This window comes from Enhydra lutris, unplaced genomic scaffold (assembly GCF_002288905.1).
Source record: "Enhydra lutris kenyoni isolate GAN:26980312 unplaced genomic scaffold, ASM228890v2 scaffoldscaffold32, whole genome shotgun sequence".
NCBI lineage: Eukaryota > Metazoa > Chordata > Mammalia > Carnivora > Mustelidae > Enhydra > Enhydra lutris.
In genome coordinates this window covers 885,424-906,381 of record NW_019154116.1, presented here as the reverse complement: position 1 = coordinate 906,381, position 20,958 = coordinate 885,424, and the positions used below count along the sequence as shown (strand labels likewise).

The window sequence follows — 20,958 nt, the reverse complement described above, 5'->3', positions numbered from 1 at the left end:
CCTGGGCACGGGAACTCGGCGGGGGGGGGGGGGGGTCCCCTCCAGGCGCCATGTACCACTGGCCTGTTCTGACCTTGTATGTGGCTTCTGGGCGTCATCTGCTTGGGGACCAGGACAGGTCCTTCTCTGTGCGTGGTCTGTGTGCCTGTCCCTCGCGGCTCCCACTCCCTCGTTTCTCGTTCCCTTCGGGGAGGCGTGTTCTCGAGAAAAAAGCCAGTGCCCCTGGGCTGGACCTCCTGCCCCCGCCCTCCACCAGCTTGTACCCGCCGCCCCAGAGGGCCCACCCAGCGAGCTCAGGGCCGGAGCTGACTCCGTGGGGGGAGGTCTGTGCCTGGAAAGCCCCCAAGCAGTTGTCCTTGCCGGGTGTCCGGGCCCCCCAGGTGAGAGGCCTGTGGGAACGCGTCAGGGGCCACCGCGTCCCTGTGGTCTCCAGGTGGGGATTTGGAGCTCCTGGGTTGGACCCGAGCCTCATCTCTGGAGCGGAACAGCCGGCCCCGAGCTTGGGCTCTTGGGAGTGTTTCTGCTTCTGTCCCGCCCGCTCTTCTCCTTGCAGCTGCCCAGAGAGGCGGCCCGCTGTGTGCTGAGCTCTCAGGTGAGGACAGCGGCAGAGGGGCCTCGGGCCTGCACTTGGGTTTCCTGTGGGATTTCACATCTGGAGCCTGCTGGGGTGGCAGCTTGGAATGGCAGAGACCACAGGGTCTCCAGCTGCAGGGTCCTGAAAACCCTGAGGAGATGCGATTTTGTAGGAATCGAGTGGGGAGGAGGGGCGAGGGGAGCCCAGAGGCTGGCTGGCATGGGGGGAGGGTGCGTCCTCCGGGTCTCCCCTGCTTCTGCTTCAGTCCCTGCAGGGTTAGGGATCTTTCTCAACTCCCTACAGAAAAGGAGCTCCCTCCCCAGCTCTGCCCCCAGGCCAGCTGGCTGCTGGGCCTGCTGTCCTGCCTATGGGGCTCCAGGCCAGGCAGGGCTGCAGGCCTCCTCGGGTCACTGGGGGCAGCGCTGGCTGGTGACCGGCACTTGGCACGTGTTCACTGACCTAGTGAACTTGTTTCCTCTCCTACGCGTTTCTCCTGCAGCTTACAGACAGCCCTGTGTGTGCGCCCCGGACCATCCGCCATCCGGCACAGGGCAGAGCCCGAAAGCCTCCTGCGGCGAGGGTGGGGTGTCATGTTCAGAGCACAAGGGCTCTCCGTGCTCTGAGGGAGCAGGGTCGCTGCCGAGGGCGTGTCGTGCCCCACCCCTCCCCCACACCAGCGTGGGCTCCAAGGGCTGAGCTCCTGCAGGGGAGCCCCGGGCGGCTGCGGTGGTAGCCGTGGTGACTGTGAGGAGGGCTGCAGGCACCGGGAGTCCTCCCTAGGCCCCCAAGCTGGTCCACTGCACCGCTGCCTTGTCGCCCAGCAGTGACGCGGCGCTCAGCAGGGCACGTGCTTCCCTGGGCCTTTTGTGCACCTTCCTGCTGCCTCCCACCCTGTCCCTTCCCTGCCTTGGGGCCCAGCCTCAGCTGGCCAGCATCTCCCGGTGGTTCTTCCTGGAGACCCTGAGGCTGACTACGTGGCAGGTGTCTCCCGATGTCCCCAAGGCTTCACCACCATGGCCCGCATGCCACGGCTCCTTAGCTTGTCTGCTGATGCCCTTATGCATGGACCAAGGGCCCTGTGCAGCCCGCTCAGCCCCCGAGCCCGGGGATCTCTGCCGCGTTCGCCTGGGGGCCATGAGCTGCCCTCCGTGCTGACCGCCAACTGTGTGGCTGTAACCCTGTGGCTGTGGGTCCCGCTGCTCCTGTGCCAGGGTCGTTGAGACCCTCGGCGCTGGGGGACAGAGCTGGCCTTAGGCCCGAGACCGCAGAAGGCTCTGACCTCCACCTCTCTGGGCCCTCAGACGCTGGCGAGGAGGCAGGAGCGGAAGGACCGTGCAGTGTCAGGAGGGCTCCTGGTGTGGCGCCCTTGGTTGTAGGGTGTGTGTGGAGGGTCGCCCGAGACCAGGGCGGTTCCGCTCCATGAGGAGCTGCAGGGGCGCCTGTGGCTTCTCATCGGCCACGCCGTCAGCCCTGACAGGGACAGAAGACGCGCCTGTCCAAGAGCGTGGCCGTGCTAGGGCCGGCCACAGGTGCACGTGCACAGTGAGTCCCCCAAGGCCCTCTCCTGCGCAAGGCTCCAGGCTGGCCACGTGCGCCCGGACGGGGTGCGAAGCCTCCAGCGTGCAGAGGCCCGCATGCTGGGGACGGCGACGCTGCTTACGGATTGGAGGAGAAAAGAGCTGTTCTAGCAACGCTCTGGGGACTTTTAGATCTCAGTGGGAGAGCTGGGAAGAGAGCTCGTACGGAGCCGTGAGTGTGGTCCTGGCAGGAGATGGTCCTCAGCCTCTCAGGTGGACTCACGGCGTCAGGGCTGGCACTGCTGAAGACCAGGGCCAGGAAGACCAACATTCACATGTCCGCGAGAAGAAGACGAGGGAGTCCCGACGTGAGCCGGACACAGGATTAAATAGTGACGAATCACACTGCCGAAGGCCAGCTGCTCCAGAAACAGGAGGCCCCTCAGATGGCCCGGCTCCTGGCGGCCGCCCCCACCTCCCCATGCCGCCTACACCGCAGAGCTCGGCCTCACCCTGCGCACCGTCTCTCCGTAGAAAGGAGCCTTTCCCGCAAGCAGCCACGTGTGACAAGAGGGTGACGCTCGTGGCCACCATTGGGAACGCGGCTCTGTCTTGCCTTTCGGACTCGGAGGTGGTTTGCGTCCCAGCATGTTCAGAAAAGGTGTTTTGCTGCTGGAGGGGAGCCGTGGGGGTCGGCTCTCCCAGCGAACCAGCGGGGCTTGCGCCTGCGAAGCGCTGCGTCCAGACCTGATGCTCTTGGACGCCCCAGGCTGCGAGGACGGGAGTTTGTGCTGGAACGTCCCAGCCGGTGGCACTCCGGAGACCGCTGCTGTCGTTTCCCACATTCTTGAGAAAGAAGACGTGTCGATGTGTCTGTCTTGTTGCTGTGTCAGGAGGGAGGGACCCCAGTAGGCAGGAACCAGGGCCACGTCTACAGAGCCACTCCCCGCCCGCGCTGGGCTGAGGGTCGTCAGGCCGTGTCTTCCCGGTTTCAGAAGATTCTCTGTTCTAAATCAGGACTTTTAAAACAACTTGCTTTAAATTTTTAAAATGTGTAACCGTGAGAGAGAAAGACGGATTCCGCAGGTACGGTGTCCCTCCGTTTCTCTCACGCAGGAGTCTTTGTGCAGAGTCCGTGAGGCTCATCTATCGTCTCATGGGCAGAGCCGGGGGAACCAGCCCAGCCTCCCAGGGAGCCGTTTGAGGCCGTCCCAAGACCCAGCCCCAGAAAGCAGGGTGCGCCTCCCACCCCGGAGGCCCAGCGCGGGCTTGTTCCTGCCCCCCCAGACCCAGACCCCAGCTGGGCTACGGGCCACCCGTCTGCACCTCGCTCTGCCTCGGGGCACACACGGGACAGGGCAGGCTGACTGATTGGGGGTCGTGGATTCTCTCTGTCGTATTGTCCCCGGAGCCACAGCCTTGCGGGGACATCCCTCCAGCTGCGGGTCCATGGGTCCACTCTATCCTGCCGTGGGCATCTGGGCTGGGAATACCACCGAGTACCCAGGAGGCTGGCACTTCCCCTCCTCGGCCTCAGGAGCCCATCCTCATGGGTGCGGGCGGACCCGCGGTCAGAATACCATGGGTCCTGTCCACTTTGGATCTGAGCACCCTCCATGCTGGTCCCTCTGGGGCCCCGTGCTCACTGCGTGTGTAGCACCCCCGCTGATCAGGCCCCATGCACCCCCCGTGGCCCGGGGCCAACACCCATTAGCGACTGTCCACCTTCCGCACGCTCACTCAGTGCATGGCCCGTGGCCGTCCTGGAAACTCGTGCCTTTCAAATGTTGTAATCCAGGTGACGGGAAGATAGGAGTCCTGTTCTGTCTTTCTGTCTCTGAGTCACCTCGGGACCTGCCCTTGTACCCCGAGGACCTGGAAGCCCTTCCCTCTGGTGCGGCTGGCACCTGTCACACAGGTGACCTTTGGCTCACTGCCCCTGCTGGCGTCCCAGGTGACGTCCTGCTCTGCTGCTACCAGCAACGCCCACGCAAGCCGCTCCGCGGGGAGCTGGACTGGGGCTGCCAGCCAGCCAGGTGCGCCCACATGGGCCCTTCCCAAGCCGTCCCCTGCAGGGCAGAGGGCCCAGCACATGGCACGCGGCTTCGTGGGACTGGGCTGGCCTGAGCTACAGTTGTTCTCTGACCTCTGCGAGAACCGGGGGGCCCAGGGCTTGGCATCAGCCTTCTCGTGGTGACGCCGCTGAGCTCTGGCCGTGAAACACATGGGGCTGGTGCTCGTGCAGTCACTGGGGGAGGGAACACGGGTTCTCCGTCACCCGCGCCCCGGCGGGGTCTGCGGTGACAGGGCGGTCGGAGCGCTGCCGCGTGAGCACAGTTTTCAGCCACTGCCTGGGCTCCGACGGCTCCGGCTCCGTCCTCCACGGCCCGCGGGCGCTCCCGTTGTCTCCGACCCCACGGGAATGCGCTTCTCTGCGGTGTACTTGTCTGTGTCTCCACAGCCTTTGGAGCTCCGATGATTATTCTCTTCCACGGGAAAGCACTCTGGCCCCGAAACACCCCCTCCCCGTGGCCTGCCCACCGCCGTGACGAGTGTCGTGAGGGCAGCCATGCCACGTGGCCCGGTGCTCGCCATGTGCTCTGACTCGGCCCCGGGCCTTCAGGCTGCTGACCCCATTCCTGGCAAGGCCGTCGCAGTGACACCCCACCTCCGCTGCACTCCCGCAAGTACCTCCTACCGGCAGGTGCTGAGTCAGCATCTAGCACAGCTTGGGGGGGCCCTCGATGCACCAGGCCCATGTATGCTCTGGGGGTGCACAGCATCTGGGGGCGTGGCTGGTCCGTCCACTCCCGGCAAGGACCTGTGTTGCCACAGTGACCCAGCCCAGCATGGGGATAGTGTGGGTGAGACGCTGGGGACCCGTGTGCACTCCAGCATCCTCTGTCTCCTACACAGTACGTCAGCAGCTATGTGTTGTGAAACCCAAGACATTGGGACAGCTTGCACAAAGACGAGGTTAGTGGCCTTGGCAGAGAGGAGGGCGTGACCACCAGGTGCGTCTGAGCTGGCCACTGTGACCAGAGGGGCCTTCAGTAGAGAGTTCCAGGCGGCCCGTTAGTGAACTCACTGCACTTGGTGAATGTGTTACATTGGAACTGGAATCGTCTTGCACGTGTCTTGTCACGGGAGATTGGAGACACCACAGGCCGGCAGCTTCAGCAACAGACGTTTCTGTCCCCCGGTCCTAGAGACTGGAAGCCCCATCTCCAGCCTCCTCCTGAGGCCTCGCTCCTGGGCGTATAGACGCCGTCTCTTCTAGGAGCCGTCTGCTGTGACCTAATGTCTTCTCAGGAGGACACTTGCCGTGTGGAATTAGGGTCCACTCTAGTGACCTCACTTTACCTTAATCCCCTTTTAAAGGCCCTGTCTTGCGGATGCACCCGTTTCTGTTGGCGTGTGCTGTGTCTCCTCCACATGGGGTGGGGGGGTGTGCGGGACACTCCTGGACCCCCCCCCTTGGCTGCCCTGAGGGGTGGTCTCATGACCACATGGGCTGGTGTCACACTCAGGAGCCCACGTCCCTCCAGAGGTGAGGGGCTCTGGAGGACCAGTGAGGTGTGTATGCAGGCGTGCGTGCGCACCCGGGGCATTGGACGCAGGGTGTGAGCACACGTGAGGTTCTCATCAGCGTGACGATCTTACCGGTGCTCAGACTGTTGTCTGCCATGGGGGCTCCAGAGTCTGGGGGCCTTTGCCTCCTTCCCTGCTGTCCCCGGTCACCCTCCACGTTTTCTGCCTCAGCCCAGAATTGGCTTCTCCCAGGAGTCCTGGCACCTTTGGGCAGGAAATGGTGTTGGGAGCCCGCAGGCTGCCATGACATCCGCCCTGCAGCTGGGCCCCCAACAGGGCCTCGAGGTGGAGCGTGCCACGGGAGAATGCTGCTCCGGGACACAGGAACCGTCAGCTTGCGTGTCCGAGTCTGGGTAAACCCGTTCCTGACGGACCACATGTCGCAGCCAACTTCCACGGAGTGGGACCTCACTCAGTCGGGGAGCCTGAATGGAGGTCCTCCTAGAAGGGGCTTGTAAACCCTTAGCTCGCGGGAGGGGCGACCCCGGGTTTATTTGACCTGGCGCCCTTGAGGTGGCCGGGCTGCTGAGGGGAGTGAGGCCACAGCCTTTGGAGCTCCGTGGAGGGTGCGGGTCCCACGCCCCCAGCCGCTCCTGCTTGGTCTGCGACGTGCCCCCTCCCCCATGCTGCGGCCGTGTCTCCTCCAGCTCCGCCCAGTGCCATCACCCGGGAGCGAGGCTCGCATTCTCCCTCCCCCAGGCCCCTGCTCTCCCACCCGTGCCTGCACCTCCGGGGGCTGCCGTCCATCCATCCCTGCCCAATACAGATCACCTGTGGCTGCTGACCGCCTCCCAGTTCCGCGAGGGGCTTCTGTGGGAGTGGATGTTGGGGTCTGTCCCTGGTCCCCTCCCAGGCCGGGGGGTTGTCTGAGTCAACCCCCAGACCCAGAAGAGCTGGGTGTTTGGGTTGTGGGAAACGGAGCCCTGCCCTCTCCCGAGGGGATCCCCTGCCTCCCTACAGGTTCTCTCCCAGGGACCGTGATACGGGGCTCTGTGATTCCGCGGGCTTGCCCTCCAGGCTGGCTGAGAAGCAAAGGTGCCTGTGGCTGCCTCGGGGATGGAGGCGCCGTGTCCCCCGGGCTGCTAATCATGGTGCCCGTGAGCGCTCAGCAGGACTGCCTAGAGGCAGCCGGGCCGCCCCCGTGCTCTGCTCCATGCCCTCTGTTTCCAGCCCAGCAAGACTTTCTCCCAACGTCTTTGCGGTGACTCTGGTCTTTCTGCAGCCTCAGCACACTTGGGAATGTCCACGTGGCCGACACAGCATCCCTGGCTGTTGTCCCGCGGCTGGAAGCGCTGAGTCTGCTCGGACAGGCTGAGGCGCGGGGCCAGTGTGTGCAGGTGTGCTGGACGGCGAGCGTGCCAGGAGGCCAGGGGCCAGGCCACAGAGCCTGTGAAGACAAGCGGACCAGGCAGTGTAGGCAGGAGAACGGGAAGGTCCACCCCAGGGGCAGCCTAGCGCTCAAGACAAGTGGTCAGAGCCCACAGAAGATTCTAGAAGGGGCTGCATGAAGCCTTCCGTGTCCTACCCCTCCTGGCGACAGTTTCCCCTCCTCCAGGGCCGGGCTGAGCCCGGCGTAAACGTGCAGGCCCTCTCTTTGCCCAGAGGTGAAGGCAGAGCCCTGGGGTCCCGGGGAGCAGCCCGGGCAGGTCCCCCTGCACCCCATGTGCTCCCGAGTGCGCTCCCTGCCCTGGGCAGTTCACCCGGCACTTGGCGAGTATATGACTCTCAGACCACGTTGCGTGTCCACCTGCCCTCGCAGGGGGCGTGTCTGCGGAGGGTTGTGGCCTGCGATGGTCGCTCACGTGTCCTTTCCCTGCTGGCTGCGAAGCTTGGAAACTCAACTGTGTTCTCCTCACAGTGCGCGTAAGAGCAGGCGCGTGAATGTTTCATCGAGGGCTAGAGGCGGCCACGTTCTATGTCCCATGGGGAATGGCTGAGTGAGCCCTGTGGCTGCCGGCCTGCCTACGGGGACGTATGTCGTTAACTAAGCCACGTGAAGAGCACTGGGCGGGTCCAGGTCGCGCTTCCCTGGCACTGCCTTCCTGGGGCCCCTCGGAGCCCTGACCCGGTCCGTGGTTCAGAGATGCATGGGGTGGGACGGCGGTCGTGAGCTCTCCTAGTGCCCGGTGCGGTGCCATTCTGTGGCACACACCGTCCGGGAAAGGGAGGTGGCTGGTGTGCGGTTGGTAGAAGAGCACATCGGCGAGCCAGGCTTCCCGCTGCACCTGCCGCGTGGGACGGACCTTCTGAGACCTTCCATCCGTGTGCTTTCTTCGCCGGCACAAGGACCCGGACAGCGGCAGCCACCAGTCATCTAGCCGGTGACGTGACTGTGTGGCTAGAGTGGTGCTCTGAGAAGGTGTGTGTTCTCAGCACGCCTGTGCAGAGAAGCACACGTCAGAGGATAACGCGAGGGCCTTTACCGCAAGAAGTTAAAAGGGACGTTAGAGTCGACTCGGAGAGAGAGACATCCCACAGTAGAGACACGAGTCCGTCCCCAGCGGCTCAGTAGACGGGTTAACAAACTGGAGAGTCGCTGAGACACAGATGACAGCAAGTGCGCGGCGTGCCGGGGCCGCATTGTGCTAAACGCCGGGAGAAGGCAGCGGGCGGTTTCGTTCCATTACCTTGAAAACACACAGCGGGGAAGTAACGGGCAGAAAAAGATTTGGGGACTTTTAAGGAGGATTTTCTCGGGCAAAACCCCTGAAGTGAATTCAAGCAGAAGTAGAAAATCTAGATAAACAGTAAAAAAAAAAAGAAAAAGAAAAAACCAGCCCTTAGATATGTGTATCTTGGGAGAAATTGCCTGGAGAAGCTGGCTCCCCGGTGCACAGACGTCCCCGCTGGGTCCGCCTAGAGGGAAGCCGTGGCCAGGCCTGCCCCTGACTTGCCTCCGGACGCGCGCTCACAGGCGAGCTCCGCAGCTCCGGAGAGAAAAGACGCCCCAGGGTGGCCTGCCGGCCCTGTGACCGAGGCCTCACGGAGGAGCCCTGTGGGTGCGGCGCGGCACGTGCGTGTGCTGAGTGAGCGGAAGCAGCGTCGTCCCCCGCTCGACGCAGGAGGGATGGCGGCTGAAACTCCGCTTGCTCATGGCCACAGCAGACGCCGCTCCCGAAGCCCGGGGTTGGAAAGGTGTTCTCGTCCGCCAAGAACGTGTGCTACAGCCCAGAGGAAGCACTCCCTTTACAGGAAACGTCCCCAATGTCACCCACGAGATGGATCTGCTGTCGCTGCTGCTGCCCGGCCCGGAGGCTGTGGCCCCGGGTGGTGACCGGGATTGGACGAGGAGGGGAGGGGTGGCCACCCAGCTTGCCGTCCCCTGCCGATCACGGGGAAGTGCCGGTCCACGCAGTGCCACATGGGGCGGCTGGGACCCCAGATGACCTGGAGTGTCAGGTGAACGCTGGGTTTTCAAGACGGTATGAAAAAGTGCGAAGTACCTCATTTGTAATTCTTGTGCTGAGTCTGTGCCGAGACGACGGTACTTCCAGTACCTCGGGGCACTACATTAGTTTCTTCTCCTTCCCACGCGCGGCACTAGCGGGCCGGTCTCGACACAGGACCCAGCAGAGTCCGCGGAGGGTCCGTGGGGCCAGCCGGCGACTTGGAGCAGGTGACAGCAGCCCGGCCGGCGAGCGGCCGTGGGGCTCCTGGGCCTGGGTCAGCCAGGCGGCCGGGAGACCTCACCGTGCACCTTCTCTTGGCCTTTTCTGTCCTCCCTGCACCAAAACCCACATGTCTGAAGTGTGTATTGTTGCAAATAATTATAAATTGTGTCTGTTGATCGTAAATCCCTTCCAAGTTTTAAGTCTCGTCGTCCCCGCCCCAGCACTGTTTTCTGACCGACTGCCTGAGAGTCGTTCATCCCAGAACGCAGCATTCCCGAGCACATGGCCCCTGGGGAGACCAGACCGTGGCTTTGTGCGTGGGAGTGTCCCTCCACCATGACTCTCCCTGACTAGGCCCCTCTGGTGAGCCCCCATGTCCATCCTAGCCCCCACCCCGTGTTGGCAGCTGTCCCCGTCACTGTAGGGCCTGCCCGGGCCCATGGAGCCTCTCCCATGGCTTCTGCCCAAGCAGACCGAGGGGGTGTGCGGTGCCGCCCAGTGCTGCTTGTTTGAGGCGGGCTGGCTGCGTCCTGTGCTCTGCCGGGCTCCTGCCCGCGACGTCCTGGGGCTGGAGAGTCACGCGGGGCCCCTGATCTTCCTTGTGGTCCACAGTCTGTCCGGCCAGCTCCGTACCTGCTGGTCCCTGCGGGGCAGCCCCACGCTGGGAGGGACTCGGGAAGGCTCAGCAGAGCAGGGCACGTGTGCTGGGCTGGGCCAGAGAGGGGCTTGGGGGTGGGGCTGTGGGTGCCAGGATCCGGGGAGCCGCTCCCAGCCTAGGGCCTTGAGGCTGGAGTGGGAAGGGGCACGGCACCATGGCCGGAGACCCTCGGCAGGACGCCCGGCCCACGCGCCCCACCACCGAGCAAGGGCAGTGCCCTGGGCTGGGGCAGGCGCAGCGTTTCCGCGTGGGTCTGGGCCTGGCTTCCAACGCGGAGCGCAGAGGACCGGCTCCGCGGCGACACTCTGGAGCGGCCTCGCCTCTGTCTTTGCAGGTCGTGCTCATGACGTTGACGCTCTTCCCGGTGCGGCTGCTGCTCGTCGTGGCCCTGATGCTGCTCGCGTGGCCCTTCACGTTCTTCGCGTCGCTGCGCTCCGCAGACGGGGACCCCGAGCAGCCCCCAGCCGCCTGGCGCAGGTGAGTCCCTCGTGCGCAGGCGCTTGGACGCGCCCCTCCCTCCTCCCGCAGCTTCTCCGTCCGGGGCGCTGTGGCGGGTCAGGGTGGCCGGTCCCCTTCGCTGGCACCCGCTGCCCCGTCCCGCTCTGAGGGGTCCTCCGGGGTCCCGCGGGCTACGTGGCCGCTGCTGCCATACCCTCGGCACCGAAGCTCCCCACCGTGTTCCCACGTCCCCAGCTCCCAAAGGCTGCACATCAGCTGACATGGGTCCCGTGTGCCGGTCTGGTCTCTGCAGGATCAAGTGTCCCCCTTATCCCCCCGTAGACCTAGAAGTTCCCTTGTGGCTACGTGTTGAGTAGCAGGAAGGCCATGTTCTGAATGCATCTTTTCTTACGGCTTATTCGAGAGAGAGAGCGTGTGCACGTATGCGTGCGCACAAACAGGGAGGGGCAGAGGAGGAGGAAGAACCCCAAGCAGGCTCCCCGCTGAGCGCAGAGCTGGGTGCGGGGCTCCTTCTCAGGACCCTGAGACCATGACCTAAGCCAGAACCCTGCGTCCAACGCTCAGCTGGCCAGGTCACCGGGTGCCCCCGTTCTGAGCACACCGTAGCTGGGGATGCGGCACAGACCTCAGAAGCTTCTCTCAGTCCCCTCGCTCCTCCGTGAAGCTGTACGTAAACCAGAGCGTCCGCTGCTGGTGAAGAAAGCGCCAGGAGGCACGGACCCTGAGAAAGATCTCCAGCGTCTCAGAAGCTGTCGTTCCTGTTGAAAGCCGCCCGCTGTCCGCACCTCTCGTCACCCCCTTGGGGTCCTGGAACAGTTGACGCAGAAGCAGAAACGGCAGCCTCGCGCAGGGGTCCCCTCTCCCAGGCCACCCCCGGCCGCTGCCCAATTTACACACAGTTTCACTTGCGCTGAGCCCCTCACAGACGCAGAGGCTGTGTGGCCCACAGAGCCCAAAGCGTTTGCTCCTGGCCCTTCACGGGCTTAGCAGACGGGCTCAGTCCTTCTCGCCCTAGGAAGCTTCTGGCCGGCAGGAACACGGTGCCCCACAGAGGCAGGTGGGACCTGGCACTTGCCCTTGAGGTTGGTTCTGCGGACGTGCACCTGCCGTGGGCACACGTGACCGTCACACATGCAGCAAAGATGGAGTTTCAAGTCATGGGTATGCCCATGAGCATGAGCCCGTGAGGAGTGTGCGTGGCCGTGACGGGGGAGCCCGCATGTGGGGTCTTCATGTGCACCCCTCACTGTGTTCGCGTGCTTAGACCATTGTCAGAGTCAAGTGCACCACGGTCTTCCTCCTGGGAGACCCGAAGGCGGGCCATGATCCGTTCCCATGCCAGCTCCAGTGTGGCACCTCGCCCAGGGGTGCTAGGACGTGGGTCCTGAGTGAGGGGGGAAGGGAGTGAGGGAGTGAGTGTAGGGGTGAGGGGGAGAGGGAGTGAGTATTGGGGGGAGAAGGGGAGGGAGTGAATGGGGGAGAGGGAGGGAGTGAGTATGGGGGGAGAGAGTGGGTATGGGTCAAGGGAGGAGAGAGTGAGGTGGGGGGGTGGGGGGTGGGAGGGTGGGAGGGTGGGAGGGGAAGGGGGGTGGGAAGTCCTGTCAGCTCTGCCCCTCCCCCCCGGCGCTGGGGACATACTGGCTTCCAGTGCTCCTTCTGACTTGTTCAGATTCCTTAATTCTCTGTGAAGGACATGCTTTACCTTGAGGATTTTCTTAAATGTTTTAATCCTAAAATATGAATTTAGTATCAAATATATAATCCAGCAAAATAAACCTGGACCAGACAGGAATCAGAATTTTGGTCTTGCTAGGTTGAGGATCTGTAGCTGGAGAATTTTTGACCGATGACAGGGGATCTAAGAGTTTGGGGTGTTGGTAATAGGGCGGCCGTCCCTCCCGGCACCTTGTCTTCTCCCCTCCTCTGCTCCCCCTGGTCTGGGCTCCCTCCTACCTGTTCACACGCCCCCTGCGGATTCTCCTTCCCAAGTGCGGACTCCGGGCTGGACTCCGTTGACCCCGGGCCGGCTCCATGCAGCTCTGCTGGGCTCGGTGGATGATACGGGGGCCGCCAACTGGCGTCCACGGCCCGGCTCTCCAGGCGCCGCGTGTGCCTGTAGCACGTGCCCGAGCGGCAGCCTTCACGGCAAGACATAGACGCGTCTGAGGGTTCGTGAGAGCTCTGGGTGTCTGCGTGTGAGGGGACCGCACAGCGCTGTGTTCACGTGTTTATGTTGTGCAAGCGTGTGCACATGCCTCTGCGGGCGTGCGGGCATGTGCGCGTGCGTGAACGTGTGTGCGTGTGTCGAGCATGTGCGTGTGTGCAAGGCCTTCCGTGAGCATGTGTGTATGTGCGTATGGGCGAGTGTGGGTGTGTGTGTGCGTGTGTGAGTGTTGTGTGCATGCAGAAGTGCATTGTGTGTGCAACTATGTGTGTGCACATCTGTGTCCGCAAGGGACACGTGTGTGCGCACACGGACAGACATGCATGCTGCTCGTGGGGTGCGGGCCGTACACCCTTGAGGTCTCCGTGCAGCAGTGTTTTTCAGGAACTCCACGCGCTGCCCTGCCCTGGGTCAACAAAGGACAGTCAGCACAGAGCTCCTTCAAGGAGAGCAGGGTGACATGTGCCTGATCTGGGGACCGGCGAGGTGGGAGGACGGGGGCTTCAGAACAACAGGTTTCGGCGTCCGCAGGCTGGGACGGAAGGGCCCTCGTGGGGTCGGCTGGGAGGTGCGGGTTCCTTGCTGGGCGGGGCCGGGCGGACTGGAGTCAGTGATGTCCCGTCGGGGAGGATTTGTGCTGGAGGCGTTAGCGTCCTTCAGACGTCTTAAAATAAAAGCCTCAGGTTCTCAATGAAAGGAAGAATGACACAATTCCACAGAGACATTTACTCGAAGTTACTTTCAAACAACAAGCGACTGTAAACGCCAGAGCATCTTGCAGACCTGACCGGCGGTCGGCAGTGTCCTCTGGGTGCCGCCCCTTGGCCAGCTCACGTGCTTAGAGGGTGTCGTAGCTCCAGCCACTGGAACCATGTGCCACAGGCTAGGGGCCTCAACCACAGAAGGTTCCAGAGGCTGGCAATCGGGAATCCGCGTGCCGGCAGATGGTGCCCCCTCACTGGCCTCCCCTGGCTCCCAAGGAGAGCTCTGGTCTCCCTCCTGCCAGGAAACCAGTCCCCTCACGTCGTGACCTCATTTAACCTTATTTCCAGCTACAGTCAGACTCTTGCTTTGCCTGTATTAGTACAGGATAGTGAGCCCTGAGCCTAGCCTCCCAGCTCTGACCCCCTCGAGGTCACACTGCCCTCCCAGAGCGTCCCGGAGCCCCCGGCTCCCCACGTGTCCCTTTTCTGCCAGGTGCAGTGCTTTCCTGCACGCCTTTTGGGTATGATCTATCTCCTGGACCTGGTTTGGGGTTTTTCTTTCTTTTTTTCTCGTTTTTCCCTCCCAAGATTTCCTGGAGTGTAGGTTTTGTCTCAGAGGACAAGCAGGAGAAACTCAGGTGCATTTCTGAATGTGTCTTCCTTCTCCCCTCAGTGCTGATGGGGAGCTGGTCCGGGTAGAGAACCACGGATTCCGGATCTTACAGCCCCAGAGTCACAAAGCTGCTGGCAGCTTCGGCTGTGATGCTCAGGGAGATGGCCTGTTACTTGCTGAGTTTGGAACTCTTCTCTCTGCCCCCAGGAATTTGAACAGTTTTCAAAGGAAATCATAGGAGTCTGTCTTGCCTTGAGTTCGTTCTGCTTCCTGACGTGGTGCTAAAGGTCTGTCTGTCTTCAACCGTAAGAAACTGTTCTCTTCCTGTCTGCACTGCTGTCCTTTTTCTCCGGCATGTTCCGGAAACTTCCAGCCTCCCAGAGAACAGGCTCTTGGGGGCACTGAGATACTGGATTGCCCAGAGTGCGTTCTTGTTCTCTGCTGCTTTTCATGGCGCCCGGGCCCGGGTTCCAGAACAGCCTGAGGAGAGTGTGGACGCCCAGCCTCCCTTCTGGTGCCTGCCACCTCGTGTCCTCACACCAGAGTCTCTTCTCTGCTGCGTGGCTGATCATGCTGGCGTCTCAGGTTCCAGGGTGCCCCCCGGGTGACGAGCAGGGGAGGCAGCAAGGGCTGGCAGTCCCTGCCTGGTGCGTGTGGATTGTCTCCCACGTCACCGCTCCTGGGAATCACTCCGTGAGCCCCTCGGGCTTGTCACTGGCCCCCTTGGCCGCGGATGGGAGGCGTCAGGCGGGCTACAATCCACGCAGGCGTGGCTCTGAGGCCTGTGTCCACGTCCGCAGGCTGCGCGGCCTCACCGGGGCTGGGACTCCTCCGAGAACCCGAGAGTGTCCTTAGGTGTCCTGTGCCCACCCTCTGCTCCCATTTCTGTTTCGCGCGGTTTGGCCTTTGACCTGGGGGGAGGGGGTGCCTCTCACAGGCATATCAGGATTTGGTCCACACTTCCGAGTGGCTCCTTCCGCGTGCCCCTGACTCTGACTACCCCGGGCAGCTCTCGGTCCCACGGCAGCCTCCCCCAGGCCTCGTTTCTCCTTGCGAACCGGTGGCTGTCTCTGGCTTTTATCGGAACATGTTCTTATGCAAGGTAGCCTGTGTGGAGAGGAGCGTGTTTAAGCATACGCAGCTGGACAGGTAGGGAGAAGTGCGTAGCTGTGGTCACGCCCGGTTCTGGAGACGGCATCAGAGCCCAGCCCAGCATCTCGGCGTGCGCCACACGGCGACTGCTCGCCATGCACGCGGGGGCCTTCCTCGGGGGCTCCACGAGGGGCTCAGGGCTCCTCTGGGCTTGGTCCCCGCTCATCACCGTTGGGCTCCTCTTCCAGAATTCTCTTGAGACGGTTTTGAGCCCCTTGGGGGTCAATCCAGTGAGGTTTCGGGCTCGTGTTTCTGTCAGGCAGTCCCGTTGTGTGACACAGCAGCCCCCATTCTCCCTGGACTGCGGAGCTCGCAGCCCGGGGCCGCTCGCGGACGCCTCTGTGCACTGCCAGTGATGTGGGTCCTCGTCCCTCTGCAGCGAGCACAGGTGGTGGGATTTACAGGTCTGCAGTCTCGTATGTGTGAGAAACAAGTAGGAAGCTGCTCGGTTAATCTGGGCTGGTGGTTATTTAATTTCCCACATTTATCATCCATCGAGTTTCATCCAGAAGAGGGTTGCTTTAGCAACGGGGCATTGGGTCATCGATTCCCAGACCTCAGGACCCTCCAGGGCAGGGACAGGAGTGGCTCGTTCTCAGCCCCAGCGTCACTCCCGATTTTAATTGCGTTCTAGATACTTTAGTGGGTTTGTTTCATGATGAATCACCTTCCAGCGCTTACGGCCCCGGTGGCTCCCACGTGCCGCGTCCTTGCTCTGCTGCTCAGTTCAGGACTCAGCGTCGTCCTCGTGCTGCTGTGTCATGCTGCAGTCAGCACTTCTGTTTTCTTGGACAAATTGATAAAGAGGGGAGGGAGGCCCATCTAGTAGAGGGGAGGGAGGCCCAACATCTCTTGTCTTCTCTCCTTCGGACACCACAGTAGCCACTGTTGGGGGTTTGGAGGGGCCTGGAGCGCCCTGGCTGACCCACCAGAGGTTGGCACTGAGCTCCCAGCGGCCGTGGCCCCACGGTCAGCCTTGCACTGGTGAGCTGAGCGCGGCGCCCTTGACCCCCAGCTCTGGCCTGGCGTGACCGCAGCACTGTCTCTTGCAGGGTAGTGGACTTCCTGCTCAAGGCCATCATGCGCACCATGTGGTTTTCCGGAGGCTTCCACTGGGTGGTCATGAAGGGTCAGCAGGCCTCTCCGTCGGAGGCCGCCATCCTCACGCTGGCTCCACACTCCTCCTACTTCGATGCCATTGCCGTCACCCTGACGATGTCGTCCATCGTGATGAAGGCGGAGAGCAGAGACATCCCAATATGGGGAAGTGAGTGAGCCCCCCCCGGGAGTGAATGAGACCCCCCAACCTGCTGGGGGTGAGTGAGGCCCCCTCCCCGGGAGTGATTGAGACCCCACAACCTGCTGGGGGTGACTGAGACCCCCCCCATCCTGCTGGGAGCGAGTGCCGTGTTCCCCCATCCTCCCCACCGCCCCGGGAGTGGGCGAGCCCCCACCCTGCCTGTCCGTGCAGGTCGCACCCACATGAAATAGGCAGTTGCCCTTGAGTCTCTTCTTGTCCCTCTACTGTGGCTTCTCTGTAATGTTAGTTCTTGTGGGTTTCAGCAGGTTCACATGCACACACACGCACACACGTCCTCAAGAGTCATGTGTCCAAGTGGCTGCTCAGGTTTGGTCCGTGGCAAGTGCAGGGCCCGTATCCCACGGCCCTAGAAGTGTCCGTCCCCAGGCACCGGTTACAGGGACCGAAAGCCCAGGTGTGCAGGTGTCCCTCGGCCACGTGAGAGATCACCCCACTCCTGGCATGAGAGGAGAAACTTACACTTGCAGTCCTGGAGCTGGAAGTCAAGGTCAAAGTGTCCAAAGCCTCGCTCCTCCAGAGGCTTTCAGGGACGGTCCTTCCTGCCTCTTCCAGCTCCTGGCCCCCAGGTAGCCCCGGGGCAGTGGCAGAGTCCCCCCTGCCCCTGCCTCCCTCCTCCCAGGCCTCCCCTGCACATGTCTCTGTGCGTCTCTCACAAGGACACTTGTCTTTGGGTAACCTAGGGTACTCTCATCTCCAGGTACATAACTAATTACATCTGCAAAGGCTGCTTTCCCAAATAAGGTTTCACGCGTGGGTCCTAGGGCTTAGGATGTGGGCACATCATTTTGGGGTGCGCTGCACCATTACTGGGAACTCCAGGGAATGCGGGGAATCACTTTACAGGTGAGAGCACCTGCCTCCTCCTGGCCAGGCCCACGCGCCAGAGCTGTCCAGGTGCCCCGCAGGGCCGGCCCACCTACTCCTGGTTCCTGTCCTCCTGGCTTCTGTTCCTGGGCTTGCCACCCAGCCTGGTTCCTCTAGGCTGCTCCTGGGGGAGGGGAGGGCACACCACTGTCCCTCTCCTCTGCCTGCCTCTCACCGTTCAGACCACGGGTGCGTCCACCAAGGATTCTGGTCCAGCAGGAGGCACGTGCTGCGGGTGCCGCAGCGCCGGGGCAAAGGGTCCACACCCTGACCGTCTCCTCTGAACTCTCCTGAGTTCCCGCTCGTGGTGGTGTTCGGGGCTGGTTGCGAGAGAACATGGTGCATGTTTTAGGTTCTTTATAGGAAGCGCTGAGAGGGTGTCACAGGCTCCCGAGTGTGAGGCAGTGTGGGCCCCGACCGAGGGTGCGGGAAGCCACTTCCGTTCTGTAATTGTGTTGCGATTCCCTCTTTTCGGTTTTAAGCTTCAGGCTGAGGAATGTCAGCATTCTGGGGGAAGTTCTGGGATTGGGGGGGCATGTCATCTCCCCCTCCTTCACGTACAAATCACACAAACCCTTCTCGAAGCCTCGCCTTCCTTCAGTGACGGCTCAAGTCCCAAGTTGGCGTCATGGAGACTCACGGCTGCACTTTCTCCTCCACATCCCAAGGTCAGCGTTCGAAAGCCAACTCCACTGGCTGCATGTGCTGGGGGCTGCGAGGTCAGAGCTGAGCTCCACGCCCCCCACCATGGACCGAACCTCGGGAGGGTCACCAGCCTGTCCTCCGTGTGTGGCGTCCCTCACCGTGCGTCCCAGTCGTGTCAGGGATGACGTAGAAAGAAGAGTGCGGGAGTGCCGGACCACTTGTTACGGGTTTCGGTTAGAAGTCTCGCACGGCACATCCCAAGTCGCATTCCCTGTTTCCAGGTCTTGCGGCTGAGGCTCCTCCCACCGTGGGGGCCGGAACAAGCCCCCGCCCCACCCCCCCAGCCTCCCACCCCCATGCAGCACGCGGCCCGGGGGCGTTCCCAGTGGCCCATCCTCCTGGTTCTTCTCATCCTTGTTGTTTAACGCTCGGTGCTTCTGGACCCTTTGACAGCCCACAACTTTGGTGAAGTGATAAATGTTAAAAATATTCAAAATATTGTCCCCTTCAGATTTGTGACCACCAGTTAGAGTGATCAGCCCAAGGGTTTTTCTCATTTTTACATCGTCGGTTTACTTCCAGTGTCCTTTCTGTGGGCCCCTGGGCGTTCACAGATGCGGGGCGGTGTCTGAGGTGACCGCGTCTCACGGTCTTTGGGCAGGACAGCGCCCCAGGCCCTTGTTGCCAACACTGCGTGGGGCTCACCCGACATGCGGCCATATTTCCCGTCCGTCCTCAGAAGCAAGCTGTTCAATTACAAGGTCTCTAGTGTGGGGATTCACCTGGGGGTCCCCAAAAAGAAGGGGAGTCTGAGATACCAGTCAGAGGATGAAACCCCGTCATCCTTGGAGCCCAGAGAGCCTCTCCCCACCTCTGCCTAGAGCTTCTGACGCGTCCACGCGTCGTGAAGAGACAACCTCTTCATGTCACCAGGAAGGGGCACTTGTGACGCCCGACCCTCTTCAGTAAGACCAGCCTGCCCCGCTCCTCCTCCTCCCTGGAAGATAGCGTGGAGCCGGCGCGGACGGGAGGAAGCTGGGCGGCTTCCCCATTGTCCCGTCCTGTGGGGGTCCCCCCGGCCCTTTCCCCGCGTGCCGCTCCCAGCACCGTCCGCAGGAATCCGCGAGAATGACAGAACAGGAAAGAAGATTCCAGATGCCAGAAGAAAACATCACTGAGACCCACCTGCAGCCTGGATTTTGAGTCCCGTGGACGTGACCAGATAGAATGTTCTTTTTTTTTCTTTTTTTTTTTTTTCTTTTTTTTTCTCTTTTTTTCTTTTTAATGAATTTTAAAAGGTGTTTGCCTTTTGGAAGACCTCCCAGGAAGAAGAGTCACAACACACGATTCCTCATGAGTAGTTAGAACGCTCAGAAGTCCAAAGCTGATGTTGTGCCCAGCAGGGATGTGTCTCACCGCCACGGGGGTGCCTGGCCACTGCGGCTGCCCACTTGTCCTTCCCAGGAGAGGACGCGCTCTCTAAGGACAGCTGTCATGTCAGTTTGGGGTTTCTCTTCTAAGAAGTGTCTCCCCACCTTCAGAGCCTCAGGCACAAGAACCGTGTGGTGGTTGCTGCTGTCAGGTCTGGTCACGGGAGCAGTGACCTGCCACAGCAGCAGTGCCAAGTTGGTCAGGACCACCACCGTGTGAGTGTCCTGGGGCGCCCCCGACAGAGGGCTGCACACTGGGCGCCCAGAGACAGCAGGTGCTGATTCTCTTGCTGTCCTGGGGGCCGGAAGTCGCGAGTCAGGCTGTGAGCAGGGTGGCTTCTGGTGGGAGGCCTTGTCCGGCCTTCGTCACCACTGGCGGCTCCCCATTGTCCTCGGTGTCCCGTGGCTGTGGTCACGTCACTCCAGTGTTGGGCTCTGCCGCCCCATGGCCTTCTGCGTCCACGTCCGTGTCTCCTCCTCCATGCGAGGACACTGGGCGTGAGTCCGGGCTCACCCTGCTCTAATACCATGTCATCTTAACGTGACTCCGTCTGCAGGTGCCTGATTTCCAAAGAAAGTCACAGTCCTCAGTGCCCAGGGTCAGCGCAGTAGCCCGTGTCTTCGAGGGAAACGGCTCTGCCCATGACGGGCTGGTGGGGTTTAAGCCATGCGCCTTGGGCCCTTCTGACTCTGGAGCCGTTGACCCCCCGCAGCTCCCTCCCTGTCTGCGATCAGCCTCACTGCCCTTGCTTTCCAGTCCAGACACTGGTGGCGCTACTTTCGACCTGGCAGGTTGGGGGTGGCATACCATCGTGTGAGGGAGCCGCGGTGATTTCCCTGATCCCCTGTGATCGGGCACTGACCTGCCGCCCACCCTCAGGGATACTGCTGCCCTTGGGGTGTCCCGGGGGGCTCGCCTCTGCCCTGTGCCGTGGGCAGCCCCCCGTATCCCTCTGAACACGGCGGAAGCCGTGCGTTCCCACACCAGTGCCTCTCCTCCCCTGGCAGCTCTGATAAAGTACATCCGGCCGGTGTTCGTGTCTCGGTCCGACCAGGACTCCCGCAGGAAGACCGTGGAGGAGATCAGGAGGCGCGCACAGTCCAGTGGAAAGTGGCCACAGGTAACGCAGTGAACCGCGAGCTGGGGCCCGGATTCATTTCATTTCATTTGCGTTTGATGAGTGCGTGAGTTCAGGGTCGTGCTGAGTGTCAGATACTGTTGGTCCTGAAATTGTAAAATTGGGACAAACGAGGCAGGTCTCACGTGTGTCTCACGTGCCCGAAGCGTCTTTCCTAAAATGACTGCTTGGCGATCCCTGGACCCGCAGCAGGCACGGCCTCTGGTGTACGCCAGTCCGTAAGGCGTGGCTGTTCGGCCCTGAGAACCCCGGGCCGAGCTTGTCCGTGTGAGCCCAGCTCCCGAGGGAGCATCAGGAAGACCTTCTGTGGGCGGCCGGGCCGCGGCCTCAGCTGATGGCGGCTGTGTTTCTTCGAGCCTAGCCTTGGAAGCTGGAGCGCCCTGGGGCTGTCTGGGTCCTGGGTGCTCAGAGAATGGAAGGCCCGGCGGCCAGGCACCCTCACCCGCAAGCAGCCCCCCGGGGATCGTGGCGTCTGGGGTGCTTGGCCGCGCCCCAGGTCTGGAAGCAGCCGCGTGG

General features: G+C 62.2%; 1 protein-coding gene across 1 annotated transcript in view; it reads left to right on the top strand.

The window, feature by feature from the left end:
* LOC111153397 (lysophosphatidylcholine acyltransferase 1) overlaps window positions 1-20,958 on the top strand; it is a 44,110-nt gene that overhangs the window by 6,336 nt on the left and 16,816 nt on the right. The window contains exons 2-4 of the mRNA XM_022512400.1: window positions 10,286-10,428; window positions 16,096-16,310; window positions 20,312-20,424. Of these exons, the coding sequence (XP_022368108.1) occupies window positions 10,286-10,428; window positions 16,096-16,310; window positions 20,312-20,424 (471 nt within the window). The remainder of the gene's footprint in view (window positions 1-10,285; window positions 10,429-16,095; window positions 16,311-20,311; window positions 20,425-20,958) is intronic.